Source organism: Alligator mississippiensis, chromosome 2, assembly GCF_030867095.1.
Source record: "Alligator mississippiensis isolate rAllMis1 chromosome 2, rAllMis1, whole genome shotgun sequence".
Lineage (NCBI taxonomy): Eukaryota > Metazoa > Chordata > Crocodylia > Alligatoridae > Alligator > Alligator mississippiensis.
This window is the reverse complement of record NC_081825.1, coordinates 121,104,020-121,123,247: the sequence shown is the minus strand read 5'-3', so window position 1 is coordinate 121,123,247 and position 19,228 is coordinate 121,104,020. Positions and strand designations below refer to the sequence as shown.

Below are 19,228 nucleotides of genomic sequence, written 5' to 3'. Positions count from 1 at the left end.
AACGGCAGCGGAAGTGACGTCTGAAACAGGCGCCGGCGGTGGGGTGGCGCCGGCTTGGGTGGTATGGTGATGAATATCCGCTTGCAGGAGATCCGGGAGCGGCAGAAGTTGCGGCGGCAGCTCCTGGCCCAGCAGGTAACTCCCAGCGGGACCGGACCGGGCTGGGCTAGGGACGGGACAAAACCCTTCTCCCCCGCCAGCGCCCAACGCTTCAGCCTCCCCCGGAGAAGGAGAGCGAGGCTATGGCCGGGCCGCTCTGGGATCGGTCCCACGCTCCGCGCGAGGGGAGGGGGCGGGGTCGGGGTCCGGGTCCCCCGGGCAGACGTTACAGGTATGGCGCGTCTCCCCCTGCCTGTCCCCTGAGCCAGGCGTGCGCTGACAGACATGACGGGGAGCCCGTTCCTAAACCACCACCGAACCCAGGTGCACGCACCGTTTAAGGCATGGTGGGCTCAGCCCCAGCGATTTCGCAGATTCAGCCATGAAGTCATTGCACAGAAGATGCTCCATGACTTAGTGGCTGGTACCCAGTGCGCCTTAAATAGCATGTGGAGTCGGGCAGTTGGTCTCCAGTGCCGTGTTGGTTCAGTGACATTTTGGGAACAGGCTCCTGGTCTTGTATGTCAGCATAGCCATGAATGTGGTATAGTCGAGTGTAACCAAGGTGTGTCATGTCCAGAGTTTGAGCAGCAGGTGCTTTATTCAGATTTTCACCTTTATCTTTTGATTATATATTCTGTAGGTCTGTCTCAGTCTACATCTATATGTATAGATACCTATATATCTCTGTACGTAGATATCTATGTATAGATATATATATATAGATATGTGGACATACAGATCTATATACATTTTCTGGATGTAGATAGATCGACAGACAGATGGCCATAAATCTATATATCTAGATAGATATATCTACCTGCACACATCTATATCTACATGTGTCTATATATAGATATATAGACAGACAGCTGTTGATGGCTAAGACGTGTGTATCTATATCTCCTATCAAAACAGATTAGGTATATATAAGGTTTTATGATCTCTGTACCTATATTAGTCTGTATCTATCTTTTCCTGAGTATGTTTTGCCCTTTCTTCAGTTAGGAGCTGAAAATGCTGACAGCATCGGCGCAGTATTGAACAGTAAAGATGACCAGAGGGAAATTGCAGAAACAAGGGAAACCTGCAGGTCTGTACTGAAGGACTTCTAGTCTTTACGCTAATGAATTAAAGACTTCCTTTGAAAGAGGAAAGGGAAGTAGATTGGACGAACTTCAGCCAACAAGCAGTTTTTGTCTTCTTGCTCAGTGGTTCTCAACTTTGTTACCCTCAAAGCAGCCCTTGGAAAACGCTAATAGCACCCCAGGATGCTTCAGCACCCTGGTTGATAATCACTGATGTGTTTCAACAAAAACAAACACAACCATATCTAAAAAGTAGAATGAAAATGATTGATACCATGTAATCATAGTTCTTGACTAAAAAATCCATTATTTTAAGTTCCTTGTGATCTTTGTATGTTATTGCAAGTCTTTTAATTTTTGTTATGATTGCAAGAAAAAGCCCTTTAAAAATCTGTTTTGTAAGAATAAGGATTTAAAATGTTTCTTTGGTTAGAAGAAAGGCATCAGGAATTTTTCTTTAGCGGTTTAGTAGCTGAATTTCAACCTGAGTGTCTCTTGAGGCAGATCATAGAACCTTAAAAATAATACAAACCTTTATAATGAACGGGCAAAATATGGCCTGCAGGCTGGATCCATCCCCCCATCTGATTGGATCTGGCCCATGACTGCTCCTGCAGTACTCCACATTGAGTCAAGCCCCACCCACTTTTGCTGGGGCAGCTTGTGCTGTGCTCCTGTCCAGGCCTCCTGGCCCAGGCCCAGACCAATGGGCATAGCTTCCCACAGTGCTGTTCCTGGTGCTGCTCTACTCCTCTTGTCTCCAGCTGGAGCCACCAGGCTGGAGTTTCCTGCCCACCTGAAGTGGCACAGTAGGGGTGGCAGCAGGAGGAGGAGCTGCCGCTGGAGGTGAGGGGAACAGAGCAGCACCCAGCTGGCTGCAGCTGTACTGGAAACAGCCCTGCCAGAAGCTGCCTGCTGGCCGAGGCCAGCTTGGTGGGCGGGGTGGGGGGGGCCGCATGGGCTGCCCTGGGCAGGGCTCAGCCCCATGCAGAGCACTTTGAGGGCAACCACAGACCGCACCACCTGGGCCAGCTCTGCTGCATGTGCCCCACCTCTTCCCCCTCCTACCCCTCATTGCCATCTGGCTCCTGGGACCTAGTGTCTAGGCAGCCCCTCCCACATGCATACACACCCCCACTCAGGCAGGGAGTCGATCATGGCTCGGTCCTGGGCCTGAGCTGTCACTGCCCCATGACCCAGCCACGTGATCCCAGCCTTACCCGTCTGTCCTGCTCTTGAACACTGCTTCCCACCTCTCCAAAGTCCCGTGAAGAGTTTTGGTAAGTTGTTGTCTGGGGGGAGTGGGGTGGTGCTGCTGACCTGGCCTGTGACATCTCATCCAAATGCCCTATGTGGTCCTCAGGCCCAAATAATTGCCCACCCCTGCTTTATAATGTATGTGAGCACACAACAATTAATTATAACCCTCACCCCGCAAAATAACCCCCCCCCCCCCCCAAAAAAAAAAAAGGTAGCTTGATCAGCTAAGTCTTAATGGGGCCAAATCATGAACATTATTATCTGTGAAGAAATTCTGTCAAGTGAGGTATTGTTGTAAGGCAAGAAGGTTTTAGCCATCCAGCCTCTAACTTAAAATACACTTATCTGCAGTAACTCCCTATGTAGGCACTTTTAGCATGTGGTATGTACAAAGTAGCTTATTTTTTATGTTGTTGATGTTTATACAAGGGCAGAAGGTTATAACAGGGCAGAATGCTGTAAATTCATTCACCATGCAACTACAGGCAGACAAGCTGAATTTCAGTAGATAGTGAGAAACTCAGAATTTACATTGCTTTGACTGTATCTTGGTGATCCAGTCAGTTTAAAACAGCACAGAGTAATGTGATGTTTGAGGGTACGTTGATAGATACGGTTTCTTAAGCTGAAAAATGCAAAGTGATTTTAGAAATGTATAAATGAAAACCATCTGTTTAAATTCAGGCCACAAACCTGTACACAGTTAGTGCAGATCATTAGATTTTGAAATATGTCGTAACCAATTTGAAATAATGCAGCTCATTAGATATTGAAATATGTCCTAACCAATTACTTTGTTTGGATCTTTCTTATATTTTTTAGGGCTTCTTATGATACCTCAGCACCAGGTTTAAAACGCAAATATCCAGATGAGGGGGAGGCTGACGAAGAAGAAATTGAAGATTATAAGGTAAAAAGACCGTAAATATTGTAGTCAGGAAAGCAGACTTTTAGACTAGGTGAAGACATTCAGGGGGGATAGAGGGAGGTTAGATCACTTCTTAAAATGGCTACCCAATTCAATTTAGTTCTCCCAGATGTGGACCCTTACACTTAGACCCAGTCTCAGTGATCAGAAATCGATCTTAAACCCGTAACAATACAGAAGTTCTGCGCACATAGACCAGTCTAAAAATGGCAGAACCTGGTCTAAGGGATCAATGTACGCTCGAATTTAATCAATCTAAGTTAGATCGGTAAATCAAACTTCAGTACAGTTACCTGTGCAGTGCCGGGGCTAGGAAAAACACCCCTGACCCCACCCACTATAGACTAAACAGCTCCCTTTCTCTCTCCCTCCCTCCCCTTGACCAAACCCCGCCATCCCACCAGCTGCTCTGGGTTCTGGTTTTATCAGTGTTCGAGATGCTGAGATCTGAGAAAGTAAGCATCAGTGGGCAGAGGGGCAGGAGGGATGTGGGAGTAGGTTTGCCAGAAGGTTTTGGGAGCTAAAAATAGCCCCTGCTCCCCCTTCCTCAAGCCATCTAGCAAGTCCCCCTGATCCTGCCAGACTCTCTTGGATCCCAGCAGCCCACAGATCCTGCCTGTCCCTCTAATTGTTCCCACAGATCCTTTCTGCCCTTCCCAATCACTCCTGCCTCCTCAATCCCCCTGATTGCTCCTGTGGATTTTGCCTGCCCCCCAACCCCACTGTGGATGCTACCTGCACCCCTGATCTACCTGATCCCTCCTGCAGATCCTAGTTGCCACCTGATACCCCCCACCCCAAGCCTGCTGTCCCCTCAGCCCCCTTATTAGCCTCCTCATCCTGATTTACCTTGGATTGGGTGGCCATTTTTAATGTGATCCAACCTTCCCCTAACCCCCCCACCTCCGTCTCAAAACATCTGCACTTAGCATAAAAGTTCAGCACTTTAAGGCTAATATGGTAAAGGATTACTCAGTGGGAAATCCTACTTCATAAAAACTTTTGGATTATATTTCATGCATTTGTGAGGTCACATGTTGTGGCTGTTTAAAAATGTTGTTCATCATTAAGTATTTTCCTTGGCTCTTTACAACTTTCACACAAACGGAAGAGAAGACTTTAGGCAATGATGGAACTTCTTTGCTTACAGCTAGAGCACATTGTTTTGGAAAATGTACAGTACATAGCAGTAGGAAAAGTTCATGTATTCCAGAGAGCAAGGCATGACAAAAGCAGTTAGGAGGAGGAAGAGGGAAAGGACAGAGCTGGAACAACTAGTTTGAATGTGTTTGTAAGGGTAGAGATGATTATGACACTTCAGATAAGAAGTTGAACTTCATGGGCTGGAGGGCAAGCAAAAAGGAAGATTCAGGGTGTGGGTAGGAGGGGCCTTTGGTCAGATAAATTGTTCAGGAAGCAATTCCTGGCATTTGTTTTGTATGAAATTATTAGATTTGATGCCTGGCCCTTGCAGCACATGAGTTTTCAGTAATCAGAATCACAGAAAATTAGGGTCGGAAAGGACCTTAGCGGGGCATCCCCAAATAGATCTTCCCCAACCAAGGCTTTGTGTAGCTAGGTCTTAAAAACCTCCAAGGATGGAGATTCCACCACCTGTCTGTGTAACCTATTTCAGTGTTTTACTACCCTGTAGTGAGAGAGTTTTTCCTAATATCTAACTTTAAGCTTCCTTTGCTGCAAATTGAAACCATTGCTCCTTGTTCTTGTCTGCCGCCACTGAGAACAGTCTAGCTCCATCCTCTTTGGAACCCCCTTCAGGTAGTTGAAGGCTGCTATTAATTCCCCCCCTCAGTCTTCTCTTTTCCAGACTAAATAAGCCCAGTTCCCTCAGCCTCCCCTCAGGAGTAATGTGCCTGAGTCCCCTCACCATTTCTGTTGCCCTCTCCTGGACTCTCTCCAATTTGTCCACATCCTTTCTGTAGTAGGGGGGCCCAAACTGGACACAGTACTCCAGATGTGGCCTCACCAGTGCTGAATAGAGGAAATAATCTTTTCCTTTGATCTGCTGGCAACACTCCTACCAATGTAGCTCAGTGTGTCTTTAGCCTTCTTGGCAGCAAGGGCTCTTCTTGGTAACACTGTTGGCTCATATTCAGCTTATTGTCCACTTTAACCCCCCAGGACCTTTTCTGCAGGCTTTTGCTTAGCCTGTTGGTCCCCAGCCTGTACTGGTGCATGGGATTGTTCTGCCCCAAGCGCAGGACTTTGTACTTGTCCTTGCTGTACTGCAAGAGATTTCTTTTGGTCCAGTCCTCCAATTTGTGGAGGTCTCTCTGATCCTAACCATATCCTTCAGCATATCTACTACTCTTCCCATTTTAGTGTCATTTGCAAACTTGCTGAGGGTGCATTCTATGCTATTATCCAAGTCATTGATGAAGATATTGAACAAAATCAGCCCCAGGACCAACCCTGGATTTCCTGAATATGAGAAAATAGGTCCCTGGCTAAGAATTTGCAGTGCTGATTTTTTTTTTTTTAATAAATTTTATTTATTTTTTAATTTTAAAGTTCGATTTGAAAAGTGGCAGGTTAGGGGAGAAGGTAAAGGAATTGAAGGTGAACCCTAGATTTTATGATAAGGAGGATATTTGTATGTGCAGCAGTGTCAAAATTGGAGGACATATTTTTAAAGAAAGAAATGAGGAGTATGCCTTTAGTCAGAATTTAAATTGACAGCAAAGGCTCCCTATGTAGTCAGAGATGATAGTGCTACTCCTACAGAGGAAATGGGTGCTTATCAGTCTTTCATGTTTCCTTCTGCCACTGTTCCTAGCCTTCCATTATTAAAATCATATTGCTTAAGGGTAGGAGACACCACAACCCTCAACATGCCAGAGTGTGTACAGGTACTCCTCACTTAACGACCGAGTTCCGTTCCTGCGACTCGGCCGTTAAGCGAATTGGTCGATAAGCGAGGAGCCGCTCTGAGCAGCAAAGTGCTCCCCGCAGGACCGTGTGCTGGCAGCCGCGTCCCTGGGGCGGGGGGCCGAGCTGCTCCCTCCCCCCCTCTTGCCAGCACCAGGGCAGCATTTGGCCCTGAAGCCAGGGCTGGTGGGAAGAGGATGCTGAGAGAGGGAAGGAGCTGGCACCAGGGAACAGGAGGGAAGCTCGGCCCCGGCAGGCAGAACTAACCACCACCCTTAAACCCACCCTCCAGACCCACGCGCGGGGCTGCTCTGCGCCCTGCCGGCTGTTGTCGTGTGGGGCCGGGGGCATTGCGCCTGCAGGTAGGTGGGAGCCGGCGGAGCTGCCCCGGCCCCGGCGAGGAAAGCCCGCTCCGTGCACCCCGCCCCGCCCGGGCCGCGAGCGCGGGAGCTGTCCGCCCCGCCGTGCTGAACCTGCGGCGCGCCGTTTCCACAATACAGGTACTGTACTCCTCACTTAACGACCTACCTGCTTGGAGTACCGACTGCTCGGAGAGCTGGTCGTAAGTCCGCGCGGTCGTTAAACAGGTAGGTTGTTAAGTGAGGAGTACCTGTACTCTACAGGGTATATTAATGTTATAGCAGTCAAAGAGAGAAAGGACAGCTCTGTTTTTTTTATGGAGTCCAAAATCATTTTGGGGTTTTTACAGTAAGAATCAAGTCCTGACTTCATTGAAATCAGTGAAAAAACTCCTATTGACTTCAGTGCAATCAGAAGTTCACCCTGCACTACTGTTTATAATAGAGATCTCTCTGTTTTAAATTCTTTGTATATATATTTATATATATATATATATATAGTAAAAGCTGCGCTATCCAGCACCTTACAAACTAGCATGCTGTATTAACCGGCATGCTGGCTTGTAAGGGAAAAGCGAAACCGGGAGTGCCCACCGTGACATTTCTGGTTTTGCCGAGCCCCCACGGCCCGGGGCAAAGCAGCCTGCGCTGCTAAGCACCCATGGCCCGGGGCATAGCAGCTTGTGTGGGGCCCCCCTCCCTGTCCCTCAGGGCCCGCAGGAAGGGCGGCGATGAGGCGGGAGGGGCAGCAGCCCAAACAGGCAAAGACACCTGTTCGGGCCTCTCAGTTAACCAGCATATTTTGTTATCCGGCACCCCCCATTCCCTATGGGTGCTGGGTAACAAAGCTTTTAGTGTGTGTGTGTGTGCGCGCGCGCGTGCGCTCACAGGCAATGGGGATGGGCTTAGTGTTCAGCTGGCAAGGCCCCATGCCCTATGAGCAGTGCTGCTAGTGCCACTTGCGAGAGATGAGGCCACACCAGCTGAGTATTGAGCCCAGCCCCGTCCCCTGTGAGCGGCGCCGGGCTCAGTGTTCTGTAGTGCCGCTTGCAGCAGACAGGGCTAGGTTGGGTGCTCAGCTGGCCCAGCCCCATCCCCTGCTATTCTGACGCCGCTCTCAGGGTACAGGGACGGGGCTGGGCTTGGCCAGCTTGGCGCTCAGCTGCTGCGGCCTCATTGCCTTCAGGCAGCAGTGGGAATGCCGTTCACAGGGGATGGGCCACACCAGCTAAGCACTGAACCCATCCCCATCCCTGATTTTTTTTTGATGTGGCACAGTATATAAATCAAGTTTGATTTTTAAGACACCAAAATTGGGCTTCAAAACTCAACTTATACACCATGAGATACAATAATTGTATTTTTTCCTCATAATATTAAAAAATTGTGAAATAGAGGTGAGATGGTCCTTTCTTAATGAAATCACTGGGTATTATCTGTTTTATAACACTGTTGTACTCCCCTCCATCTGAATATTGTAGTGCACTTTACAGATAATTCACTTTCTGATGGCGAAGTAGATATAAACTTCATTGAAAAATAAGAAAAATGAGGCATGGGAGATTCCTGCTTAAGATCATAGAAAATCCTGTGATAAAACATGACAGAAAACTTTGTGCTTATTAATACCAGTCTTTTGTTTCAAGCAGAAGACTAAGTTTCTTCCCCTATGGTATTTTCAAAGACTGGAGCCGTAGAATAAATAATATTTTAATACTTAGATTAATTCTAATAAGTGTAAACATATTAAAGATTGGTGATGAAATTGGAACCAAAATAAAACTGCCTCTTCCATAATCCGACTCCCTGTAGCCCATTATTATGTCTATTATAGTGGAACCTGATCATGAGTAGACCTTCATTTTCTTTAGTAAATTGTAAAGTTGTAAAACAAATGCCCTTGCTTAGAGAGGTGCTTGCCAGTCTAAGGTTTGGACTGTATGACTAGATTCATATGGGGCGATCAGCTAGTGACTTGGAGCCTAACTATTGCACACCACAGATGAGAGAAGGAGGAAGAACTTTTTGGAGGAGAAAAAATATTCAGGATCAAATATTTAACTATGATTAACTGTTAATATGATGGTCCTTTGCCTTCCCTGAAACGTAAACTCTTTTTCTCATTGTATGTCTTAAATATATTGATATGTTATAAGATAAACTAATATTGATTTAACTGTCATCTATTTGTTTCCATTGTATTTTATTTTTATTTGGTTTATATATTTATTACTGGTGACATGAACTTGTGTTAACAAGCGATACATTAAAGGAAATGTAGTACAGGCAGTCCTCGGACTTACGACACAATTGGTTCTTGAAAACCGCGTCTTACGTCAAAACATTGTTTCTTATGAGAAAACTGGTTCTGGGTTGCAATGTTATAAATGGGGGGGTTGGTTCCTGAACCAAGGCCCAATACCCTATTTTCACCAAAAATACCCCAGAATTTTGTACTCGATCAATTATAGATAAGTAATATAGCTACATTGCTATTTATAATATGAATACATTAATCATATTGATTTGGAAGGACTTCTTTGACATGACTTTGCTGGACTTTTTGAAGGGCTCTTGGCTGGAATCTTTTCAGGAGTCTTGTCTGCAGGTTTTTCTGGAATCTTGCCCACTTTCTTAAAGAAAGTGTCCAAGGAAGTTTGGACAGATGTTTCCAGGGAGATGGGTGACACAGTGAACTTGTTCGCTGGCGTGGCATGGCTTCAAATTAAGCACTGTAAAGTTGAAACTAACATCAGAAAGTTGAAACAGGGTGTCAATTTAGAAACATTGTAACTCGAAACGTTGTAAGTCAAGGACTGCCTGTATTGTAAAATAGATTACATGTTTAAGCATATTATACACACTATATTAATAGCTACATTAACACAAGATGGATTATTTTTATATTATTTCAAATTCAAACAGGTTTGAGAAACACTTTGTTTTAAAATCACCTTTCTGTCTGAAGATGAATACCTTTTGCTATACCCAAGATAACTGGATCTGAAATATTAAATATTAAAGCTGTATGTTTTCCAACTTTTCTTCCAAGTATGCATTTTTCCAAGGAGTCTTTTTTTTTTTTTTTTAGAATCTTTGTTTAAAAATGAGATGTAAATGAGATGTGATTTTTGTAATAATGAGCATTCTTGTTATTAAGAATATAAACATAATATTGTGTCATCATGTGTATGTTAGCTCACTGCATAACCTAGGACTGGAGGGAGCCTGGTCTACTGAGGCTAGTCCCCTGCATTTGCAAGCAACCATTTACACAAGGACTCCCTAGAATTCCCCCTTCAAAACCTCTCACGAGTACAAGGCACAGTATATGAAACACCAAGAGCACTTTAGAATATGTCATAATTCAGCTGCATCAAACTTAAATGACTTGGTGGGCTGGATCCAGACAGAAGGGCTTCTGGTGGTCCAGTTCCAGACCATGAGATTAATGCTGCTTACCGAACAGCAATTGAAAACCAGAAATTTGACAGAAGGTGAGGGGCAGGCCAGCACTAATTCCCTTGATACTGGCCATCCTGGAATGACAGTTCTGGGAACCACAACAAGATGTGCTGCAGGCTGGTTACCTACTTCCATGGACTGGGTCCAGCCCACAAACTGTATGGCTGACACCTGTGCCACAGGTAAAGTAGGTGATGGCATGGCCAGTGCCTTGCCACTGTGATGACAAGGATGTAGGCGGTTAATATATGCTCAGATCATCTCAAGAAAGCACCATGGCCCATGTCTCTGAGGAAAGCAGAAGTCTCCCAGAGTCTGTACACATTTGATCTCATCCAGAAATTCCTTCCAGACTAAATTTGGTCATTGGATTGGTCCTGCACAGAAGAGAGAATCACAAACCTATCTGGCTTCTCTAAGTACTGGTAGGAGCATCAATTCACCCCAGGCAAACAAGCCTCTTCATCTCTGTTTTGTTAAGCTAACAAACCAAGATCCTTTAATATGCTTTCAAAAGAAAAGTTGTCAGTTCTATTAACTGTTTTAATGGCCCATCTTTGAATCTTCTTCATTATAAGTTAATCTTTTTTTGAACATTGGTAACTGTAACTCTGAAAGGCATACACAGTGGTAGTAGTACCACCCGGTCTTTACTAAGTACATCTTCCCTAATATACTTTAGGATTGCATTGCCCCTTTTCACAGCTGTCACATTCGTGTTTCATTGAACCATAAGGTCAACCAATACATTTATGTCCCTCCCTCCTGCCCTCAGGTTTCTCTGGTCTCTGTACCCTTATCTTGTAGTTGAAGTCCTTATTGGTCTGTAAATACATTTCACTTTACACTGTTAAACTTCTTTCCATTTCTAATGTTCTGTTCCACAAGATTAGCTAAATCTTCTTGCATAAGACTCCCATTCTCTTCCATACAGGCAATAACTCTCAGTTAGTGTCAGCTGCTAACTTTACTAGGACAGACCTAGTTCCAGGAACATAAACAGTTTTAATGGGGATTTGTCCTAAGGTTGATCGCTGAGGAACATTGATGGTAACCATATTCCAGTGAAATATTTTGCTTTTCAGCATAACCCATGCTAATTGCCTTTTAAGCAAACTCCTTATCCACTTCACAGTTGCAATGCTGGTTCCTATCCTCTCCAGGGTGGCCAGAATTTCCTCTGAGGCATGTTATTGTAAGCTTTGCTTAAAAATCTAGATAAATTAAGTTTACCATATTACTCTTATCCAAGAAGTATGTTATCTTGTCATAGAATGATAATTAAATCAGTATGACATGTTTAAATCCCATTTTCTGTTTGCTTCCATGTTTGCCTATATTTTCCAATAATATAAATAACGTGTTACTAGTCCCATTTTTTGCCTGTTCCTTACAGTATAAGAAATACTAGCTATGTATGTATTAAGTGAATAATATGTTTAAGTCAATAGTATATTTTGGCCCTATTCACTCCTTTGAAATATAATTACACTCTATTTAGCTGCATTGTGCCCATCTTCATCAAGGGGATGAGAGAGAACCTGGGCAACTATAGGCCAATTAGCCTAACTTCTATCCCAGGGAAAATCCTGGAAAAATGAATTGACAAGTCTATGTTCAATACACTTGCAGAAGGTAGGATTCTGAATGACAGCCAGCATGGCTTCATCATGGGTAGGTCTTGTTTTACCAATCTCATCTCCTTCTACAGCCAGGTAACTTGCCACCTGGATAAGAGAGAGGAGATTGACATTGTATACCTAGACTTCCAAAAGGCCTTTGATCTGGTATCCCATGATGTTCTCACAGGAAAACTGGAGGATTGCAGGCTTAACTGCTCAAAGTCAGGTGGGTAGGAAGCTGGCTGCAGGGTAGGACCCAGAGCGTTCTAATGAATGGATCTGTGTTGTTCTGGCGAGAAGTGGTCAGTGGTGTCCCTTAGGGGTGCTTTTCAACATCTTTATCACTGATTTGCACGTGAGGGTAAAGAACTCACTGACCAAGTTCGCAGATGACACCAGGTTACGGGGGGAGCATGGTCACACTGGAAGGTAGGCTGGAGATACAGGTAGACCTAGACAGGCTAGCAAATTGGGTGGATTGGAACCAGATGAAGTTCAACTCTGAGAACTGTAAGGTGCTCCATATGGTGGCAAACAATCCCCAATATACAGGCTCGGTGGCGCCATAATGACTAGCACCACGACTGAAAGGGATGTAGGGGTAATAATAGACCATAGTATGAACATGAGCTGTCAGTGCGATGCTGTAGCCAGCAGGGCAAACAATATTCTGGCATGCATCAACTGATGCATCTCAAGCAAAACCAAGAGAGTGATTCTTCCACTTTACTTGGCATTGGTGAGACTGCTGCTGGAGTACTGTGTCCAGTTCTGGGTGCCGCACTTCAACAAGGACATGGGAAAGCTTGAGAGAGTCCAGAGAAGAGCCACCTGTATGATCAGAGACTTGCAAGGCAAGCCATATGAGGAAAGGCTGAGGGACTTGAGCCTCTTCAGCCTAAAAAAGAGAAGGCTGAGAAGGGACTTGGTAGCAGCTTACTGCTACATCAGAGGAATACATCAAGGGCTTGGCAGACAACAGTTCACCAGGGCACCCTTGGGGAAAACCAGGAGTAATGACCACAAACTCCTGGAAGACCATTTCAAGCTTAACACCAAGAAAAACTTCTTCACAGTCAGGGTGTCAAGACTGTGGAATAAGCTCCTTCCACAGGTGGTGCGATCATCTACCCTGGAGATCTTCAAGAGGAGACTGGATGGTCACCTTGCTGGGGTCACCTGACCCCAGTTGTCTTTCCTGCCTAGTACAGGGGCCTGGACACGATGATCTTGCAAGGTCCCTTCCAGTCCCTTACAATCTATGAATAACTAGTACCAGAAATGTTTTTGAAGAATCAAGACCGACTAATTTACTCTTATATGTAAAACCATCTGCCTGCCTTAAGTCAAAAAGATTTGGCCTTATTTTTTCCTGCTTGATAACTCTTCAGTGATGGAGTTAGCATCTTGACATCTTAAATTTAATGTTTTTTTACAGTCGTCTGTTAAAGTAAGTTTAAAGTACGTTATTCTATAAATAAGTACACGTGCATGCCTTTCTATCACATTATCCTTACATTTTTTTCAGCATAAGATATGATAAGTTAATCATTTGAATTCAGGTTTAAGGGTTGTTAAATCAGTAGTGCATTCTCTAAATATCATATACTGAGTTTTTTATACAACATATTTCAAAATTAAGTGTTCTGCTTATTTTTAGAGCTAGGAAGATCTTTTGAGGGAACCTGAAAGCAGCGCTACTAAATGTATTGAGAGGTACAAATGTATTGCCCTTTTTGATGTCTGCTGCTTGTACAGTTTCCATTTAAACTTAGCTGGTGAATGAAATATAATATTTTTCTTCATATATTATACTGGTAGGTACTACTTCAGGTAGACTGATAATACTTTGTGGCAGTTTTGCGGTGCAGATACACTTTTGCTCATTTTACTGATGGAAAAAATAAAAGGTCAGATGAAGAAAGAATAATCGATTTCTCTCTGATTTCAGCTTTGAACAGTGTAGCGGTTCAGGTTTCAGAATGCTTCATGGGCACCTTTTTTTTTTTTTTTTTTTTTTAAATGAGAATATGAGTAGGAAATTTTTAGATGATGTTTACTTATACAGGCAAAGTAATTTACTTGTACTTTTCTGAAGATAATGTCCTCTCTCAGTTTACAGTTGGCTACTCACAATTTTTGCAAAGTTGATAGCCAATCAGATATTTTCAGGCATTTGAGAGAGAGGGGAAATAAATATGATGTGCCCTAGTGACTCATTACAGCCTCAACTGTAATTGAATCATGGAGGGAATCTGTTTAATTACTAAAAGTCTTGCCAGTTTTCCTTGATTAGGAGATGTTTTAACTAGGTATAGCTGTGCAAGGGTTTCTTCCAGTAGATAATTTTAGCAAAATATGTTGCTTCCTTAGTCTATTAGAGTTCATTCTTTTCAGGACAGAGCACTTCTCTGCCTTGCTTTGCATCAATTGCCACACCACACCACAGGGTGTTAAAAATGAATAGCCTTTACCTGGGTCATTATTTCTAAGGTCACCTTGGTAACTAACCCAGCCTGCTCAGTAATGAGGAGGAAAAGAGGCCTTTCTGCAACATGTCAGTTATTTATTCTTTTCCGAAACTGGCATTGGAACCATTCATGATCTACTGTTGCAGGAGCCTAATGTTCATAAACAACCCACTTCTTCCTTCATTAAGAAGCGGAATCATAATGAGGAGAGAAACCACATGAGCCTACATGCCCATAAAATCTGCTTTATTCCAAAGGATGAAGTAGAGCTGCAGCAAGATGAAGAGAACCTGCCCTATGAAGAAGAGATTTACAAAGATTCCAGTACCTTCCTTAAGGTAAACTATTCCTGCAGTTAGATCTACCTTGATATGGTTGCATTGAGCCGTTTCCATAGCTGATGTAGTTTGAAATATGATTGAGGGGAGAATTGGCACCCCCTGATTATCAAATTAATAAATAGCCCATGTTTCAGGCTAAGCTGAGCCACAATGAACCTAAGAGCCACAGTGAACCTGCATCAACAACTAAAAAATTGTAGTAATAGAGATATTTTTAGTTTAAGAACACAGGTTGAGGAAAGGGGTAGAATAGTTTACAACAGTTAGGATTTCCTACTTTATATGTTGCTAATGTATGTGAACTGTGTGTCATTTTCTTCCTCCCTTTTTTATAGGGAACCCAGAGCTTAAATCCTCACAATGATTATTGCCAGCACTTCGTGGATACCGGGCACAGGCCTCAGAACTTTATCAGAGATGTGGGTATGTCAGAGTAGTCCAAACAAACAACTGACTTTCTCATTTTTCTGCACCTGCACCTTTTGCACCTATGCTTGCTTTTATTTTTACTTTTATTTTGATTTCTATAAAAATAAGGGAATGAGAGAGTCTTGGATAAAATTTGACTGTATTACTTGCCATATAAGTTAAATATGAAGATGAAGTACCCCTCGGGTGGTTTCCCACTTCACAGTAAAGCAGTTAGTTCTGACTATGGAGCTCTTGTTCAGAGAAGCAGTGTAGTCTAGTGGACTGATCCATTGTCCTTCAATCCTATGGATGACTGTTTTCTAATCCTGACCCAGTTTATGGCTTCATTTTGTGGCCACAGAAGTACCTTTGATATCAGTCTTTCTCTTCATGTATAAAATACAGAAAATAACGCCCCTGAAGATAGGTTAGTACCAAAGATTCATTATCATGTCAGGAAGGCATAACAGTTTAAGTCAGTATAGTTGCACATGTTCTGGGCAGTACTAAATTCATCCAGCTGTCTTCTTATAAAGCATAGATTCAATGCAAGATAAAATTAGATTTCAGGGTGCAAAATATGTCTTTGTGCTAATGCAAAACCTACGCTGATACTACATCTGGATGCTGCTACAATATAAACTTACTTCCTCCCTCCATCTACTGAGTGATTAACACCAAATTTTAGCGTGGATATTGAGAACGTTTTACAGGTTGTAACATAAAGTTGGCATTTGTAATAAATTCTGCATATTCTGGACCATGCATGTCTTCTAGCAGGAAACAAGTTCCTTTCAGTTCTTTTATTAAAGAAGGAGCTTTACCTCCAAAGTAGATAGAGTACTTCCAAAAAAGCAGGTTGTAACACATCTCAGGTCCTAAACTGCTGTTAGCATTTGGTTTACATTACTACTAATATGAGGTTTTGGCTTTTCTTCCCCTCACGTTGCTGTTCAGGGAGGCAGCAAGGTAGCAGCCATAACCAAGCCAACATGACTGTTTTCATTCATGTTCATTCATAGATTTCATAGATTTCTAGGGTTGGAAGGGACCTGGCATATCATCAGGTCTGACCCCCTGCTCCAGGCAGGAAAGAGTGCTGGGATTAAGTAACCCCAGCCAAATGCCTATCCAATCTCTTCTTGAACACTTCCAAGGTAGGGGAATGCATCACCTCCCTTGGAAGCCCATATTTTGGCAACCCTCACCATGAAGAATTTCTTCCTTATGTCCAATCTAAATCTATTCTCCTTCAGTTTGTGGCCATCATTTCTGGTAACCCTGAGGGTTTCATGTAGGTGAAGTACTTGTGAGAGAGAGAAGGAAATGCTATTTGTATTTGCTCAGATACCTGCAAGTGTGAGAATTAACCTTTCAGTCCATTTTTTCCATTAAATTGGGAGGCATGTTAGAACTACTGCTTAAATACAATAAACCAAATAAGAATTTTGACAAAAATGAAAGGAGAATGATTCTTTGTAGATCATGAGCTTTAAACTGAATGGGTGAACAAACATAAAAGAATTTTGCAAGTTGCAAATTGCAATAAAGTTGAGTTAATATTTGCGGTTGTCTGCTTTATAGCTTTTACTGCCACAGAAAATATTTAAATTTAACAGCATGTTTTCTTCAACTCAGGCTTAGCAGACAGGTTTGAAGAATATCCAAAACTTCGAGAACTCATTAGACTGAAGGATGAGCTAATTGCTAAATCTAACACTCCCCCCATGTAAGTGTTTTTGTTAGAAACTGGTTTCCTCTATCCAGACTGGTTTAATATTAGCTGTCTGCTCCACAAATATTTCAGCACCTGTTAAAGATTTACACTTTCTATTTCTGGTTTGTATATGTAAATTAAATCACCAAAACTTCAAAACAATATAACTTTTATTTTGGATAATTTAATCTAAGGGTTTAATTGGTGTCTATATATAGATTAGATTTTTTTTTTTTTTTTTTACTAGAGAATGATTGTTTATAAAACCTAAAGCTTTGTTTTTTAAACTGTACTTTCAACCTCACTGAGATGCAAACATACATCTGGCAGCCAGAAAGGAGAAATAATCACAAGTTTAACATGTTATAGTTTCAAACCACAAGGAAGCCTTTAAAAAAACAGACAATCACCTTTTTAAGACTTTGACCTGAATATTATTAAAAGGTTGTTCTTACAATAGGAATATCTTATGTGTGCATAAGATATAAGCTAACATATTAGTCTCCATGCTGTTCTGATCTATGTTAAAATAAGAAAATCTGAAGCTATGTATTAAACCTAATTAACTTTCAAGTTTCTGCAGATTTTCAGCTCTAATTTGATATATGCAATGTGTTTATCCTGCTTGGTTAAAACCTTATGAAAGTAAATTAGTGTGTTAATTTTAATTTGCATTCAGGAAGAAGAAACTTTTAGCACTTCTATGTGCACGATCCTTTGAAATTTCAGAATAATTGAGAAATGCAAATTATATGCTAATTTCAGTGAAAGAATTCTGAAACCTAATGAGAGCTTCAGAAATGTTAAATTTAATTATTTATACTCTCACTATTATTCGCTTATGGTAGCATTTTGAATACTACCATTTTTTTTTATTGCATTAATGCAAAACTCGACAGTTCAAATGGCAACCCCTAATTAGACAAAATAAAATCAATAGAAAAATTCCTTTCTGGCTGTATGGTTGGTCGATACCTCTGTCTGAGTCAGGACATTCAGGATACTGAGAATTTACATTTTCATGGAGCTATAACAGTAATTTACAGCGCCTAGAAAGGAAAATATAGGTGGATTGGGCAGGTATCATATTTGTGTGTTTAAATCCCAGGAATATGTTGCTTTTACCCTATATCATGCTTTATTATGCCATTTAAAAACAGAATTCCCAGTAGATTGTATATAATCACACTCCTTATATGCAAAATCTATATAGAGCTTAAAGATGTATTATATTTTTGGGCCCATGGCAGACGTTACAGCTATTGTAAGAAAATAAGCCTTTAATCACATCATAAATTGTTACGTTCCACATGTTCAAGGAACATATCGTGATAGAATGACAGACAAACCATGAAGATGTTACTTGTTAAATGTGGAGTATCTTTATAACTGGTTTCTGCTGTGATTTAATTTGAGCGTGAAGCAAGTTAAACATTCAGTGACTGGACATTGTTAGGTCCTTCAGCATCCCAGAGTGCATTGCTCCTCTCCCCCACCTTCTCCACTGGTCCCAGAGCAGCAGCCTGGGCTATCAAATGCAGCAGAGAGCCTCATGTAGGGGTGACAGGCATGCTGTCTGCTCCTTCATACCTGCAGGCAAACAAGGGCTGTTATCACAGTCCTAGCTGCTGCCCTGGGACCCTCATCCAGTCACCCTCACGACACTTCTGTACAAGCCGGAATAAGGCTGCTGGAGCAGGAGGCACACATGACCCAGACTAGGAGTCCTGGGCCAGGATGAGTTTTGCTGGATCTTAAGCCTGCTAGAGGCATAAAAGAACAGTCAGGCTTGTCCTTCTGCTGTGCAGGGAGTGGGAAAAGACCTAACATGGCTGGTCCTGGCCTGGGGTACCCTGGCCAATGTCGAGCAGCGAGGAAATGCCCCCTGCACAGTTGGGGCTCTCCAGTTCGCCCAGCTCCACCAGCACAAGCTTGCAAGGTTCTTTCCCCTGTCCCATCCTCCCCACCCTCTCCGTCTCCCCCTGCCAACAGCCTATCCTTTGCATGTGAAATCACTCACATTACTCAGTGTTTCCATCCTACAGCAACATTTTTAGTTGCCCTTGCACAATTAAAATAACGTCTGTGAGATGTCTTAGGGTTGCCACCCCTCTGTCTCCCTAACTCAAAGCAAAAATAGATTTTTGTCTGAGCTGTGAAATCTATAAATTTCTCTCTGACTAGGAGCTGAGATGAGAAGCAACTGGTTTCTATTTTCTAATTGTAGACATTCTTTAAATGCATTCCGTGCCCGTAACCAATTTCTGTGGAAAAGGTCAGTGTTGCACCAGATCTGGGCATACAAATGGATGCCTTGTTTTTTCCCCTCCAATCCTAATAGCGCCTTCAAGGAAGAGGGCTCCTTTTTGAAAACAATAGTTTCAATGCGGTCTGAGAGATCTACAACCCTCTAACCCCCCTGTTCATTATTTCATATCATCACTGTGGCTGCTTGCGTGGCAAATAAGTTAAATAAAATATTTAATGCACTGTTAGCTGTACTTAATGTGTTATATCTGTGTAGTCTAAGAAAAAACTTAGCTCTTGATTGACATTAAGCAAGTGGAACTTAATGGGG

General features: G+C 42.7%; 1 protein-coding gene across 2 annotated transcripts in view; it reads left to right on the top strand.

The window, feature by feature from the left end:
- Positions 1–19,228, top strand: part of METTL14 (methyltransferase 14, N6-adenosine-methyltransferase subunit) — a 66,943-nt gene continuing 47,715 nt past the window's right edge. The window contains exons 1-6 of one of the 2 annotated variants that reach the window (XM_059722097.1): positions 1–135; positions 1,104–1,192; positions 3,270–3,357; positions 14,439–14,519; positions 14,858–14,945; positions 16,572–16,662. In XM_059722097.1, coding sequence (XP_059578080.1) covers positions 64–135; positions 1,104–1,192; positions 3,270–3,357; positions 14,439–14,519; positions 14,858–14,945; positions 16,572–16,662 — 509 coding nt within the window. In that variant the 5' untranslated portion in view covers positions 1–63. The remainder of the gene's footprint in view (positions 136–1,103; positions 1,193–3,269; positions 3,358–14,438; positions 14,520–14,857; positions 14,946–16,571; positions 16,663–19,228) is intronic. The other variant, XM_006259659.4, reaches the window with a different exon arrangement.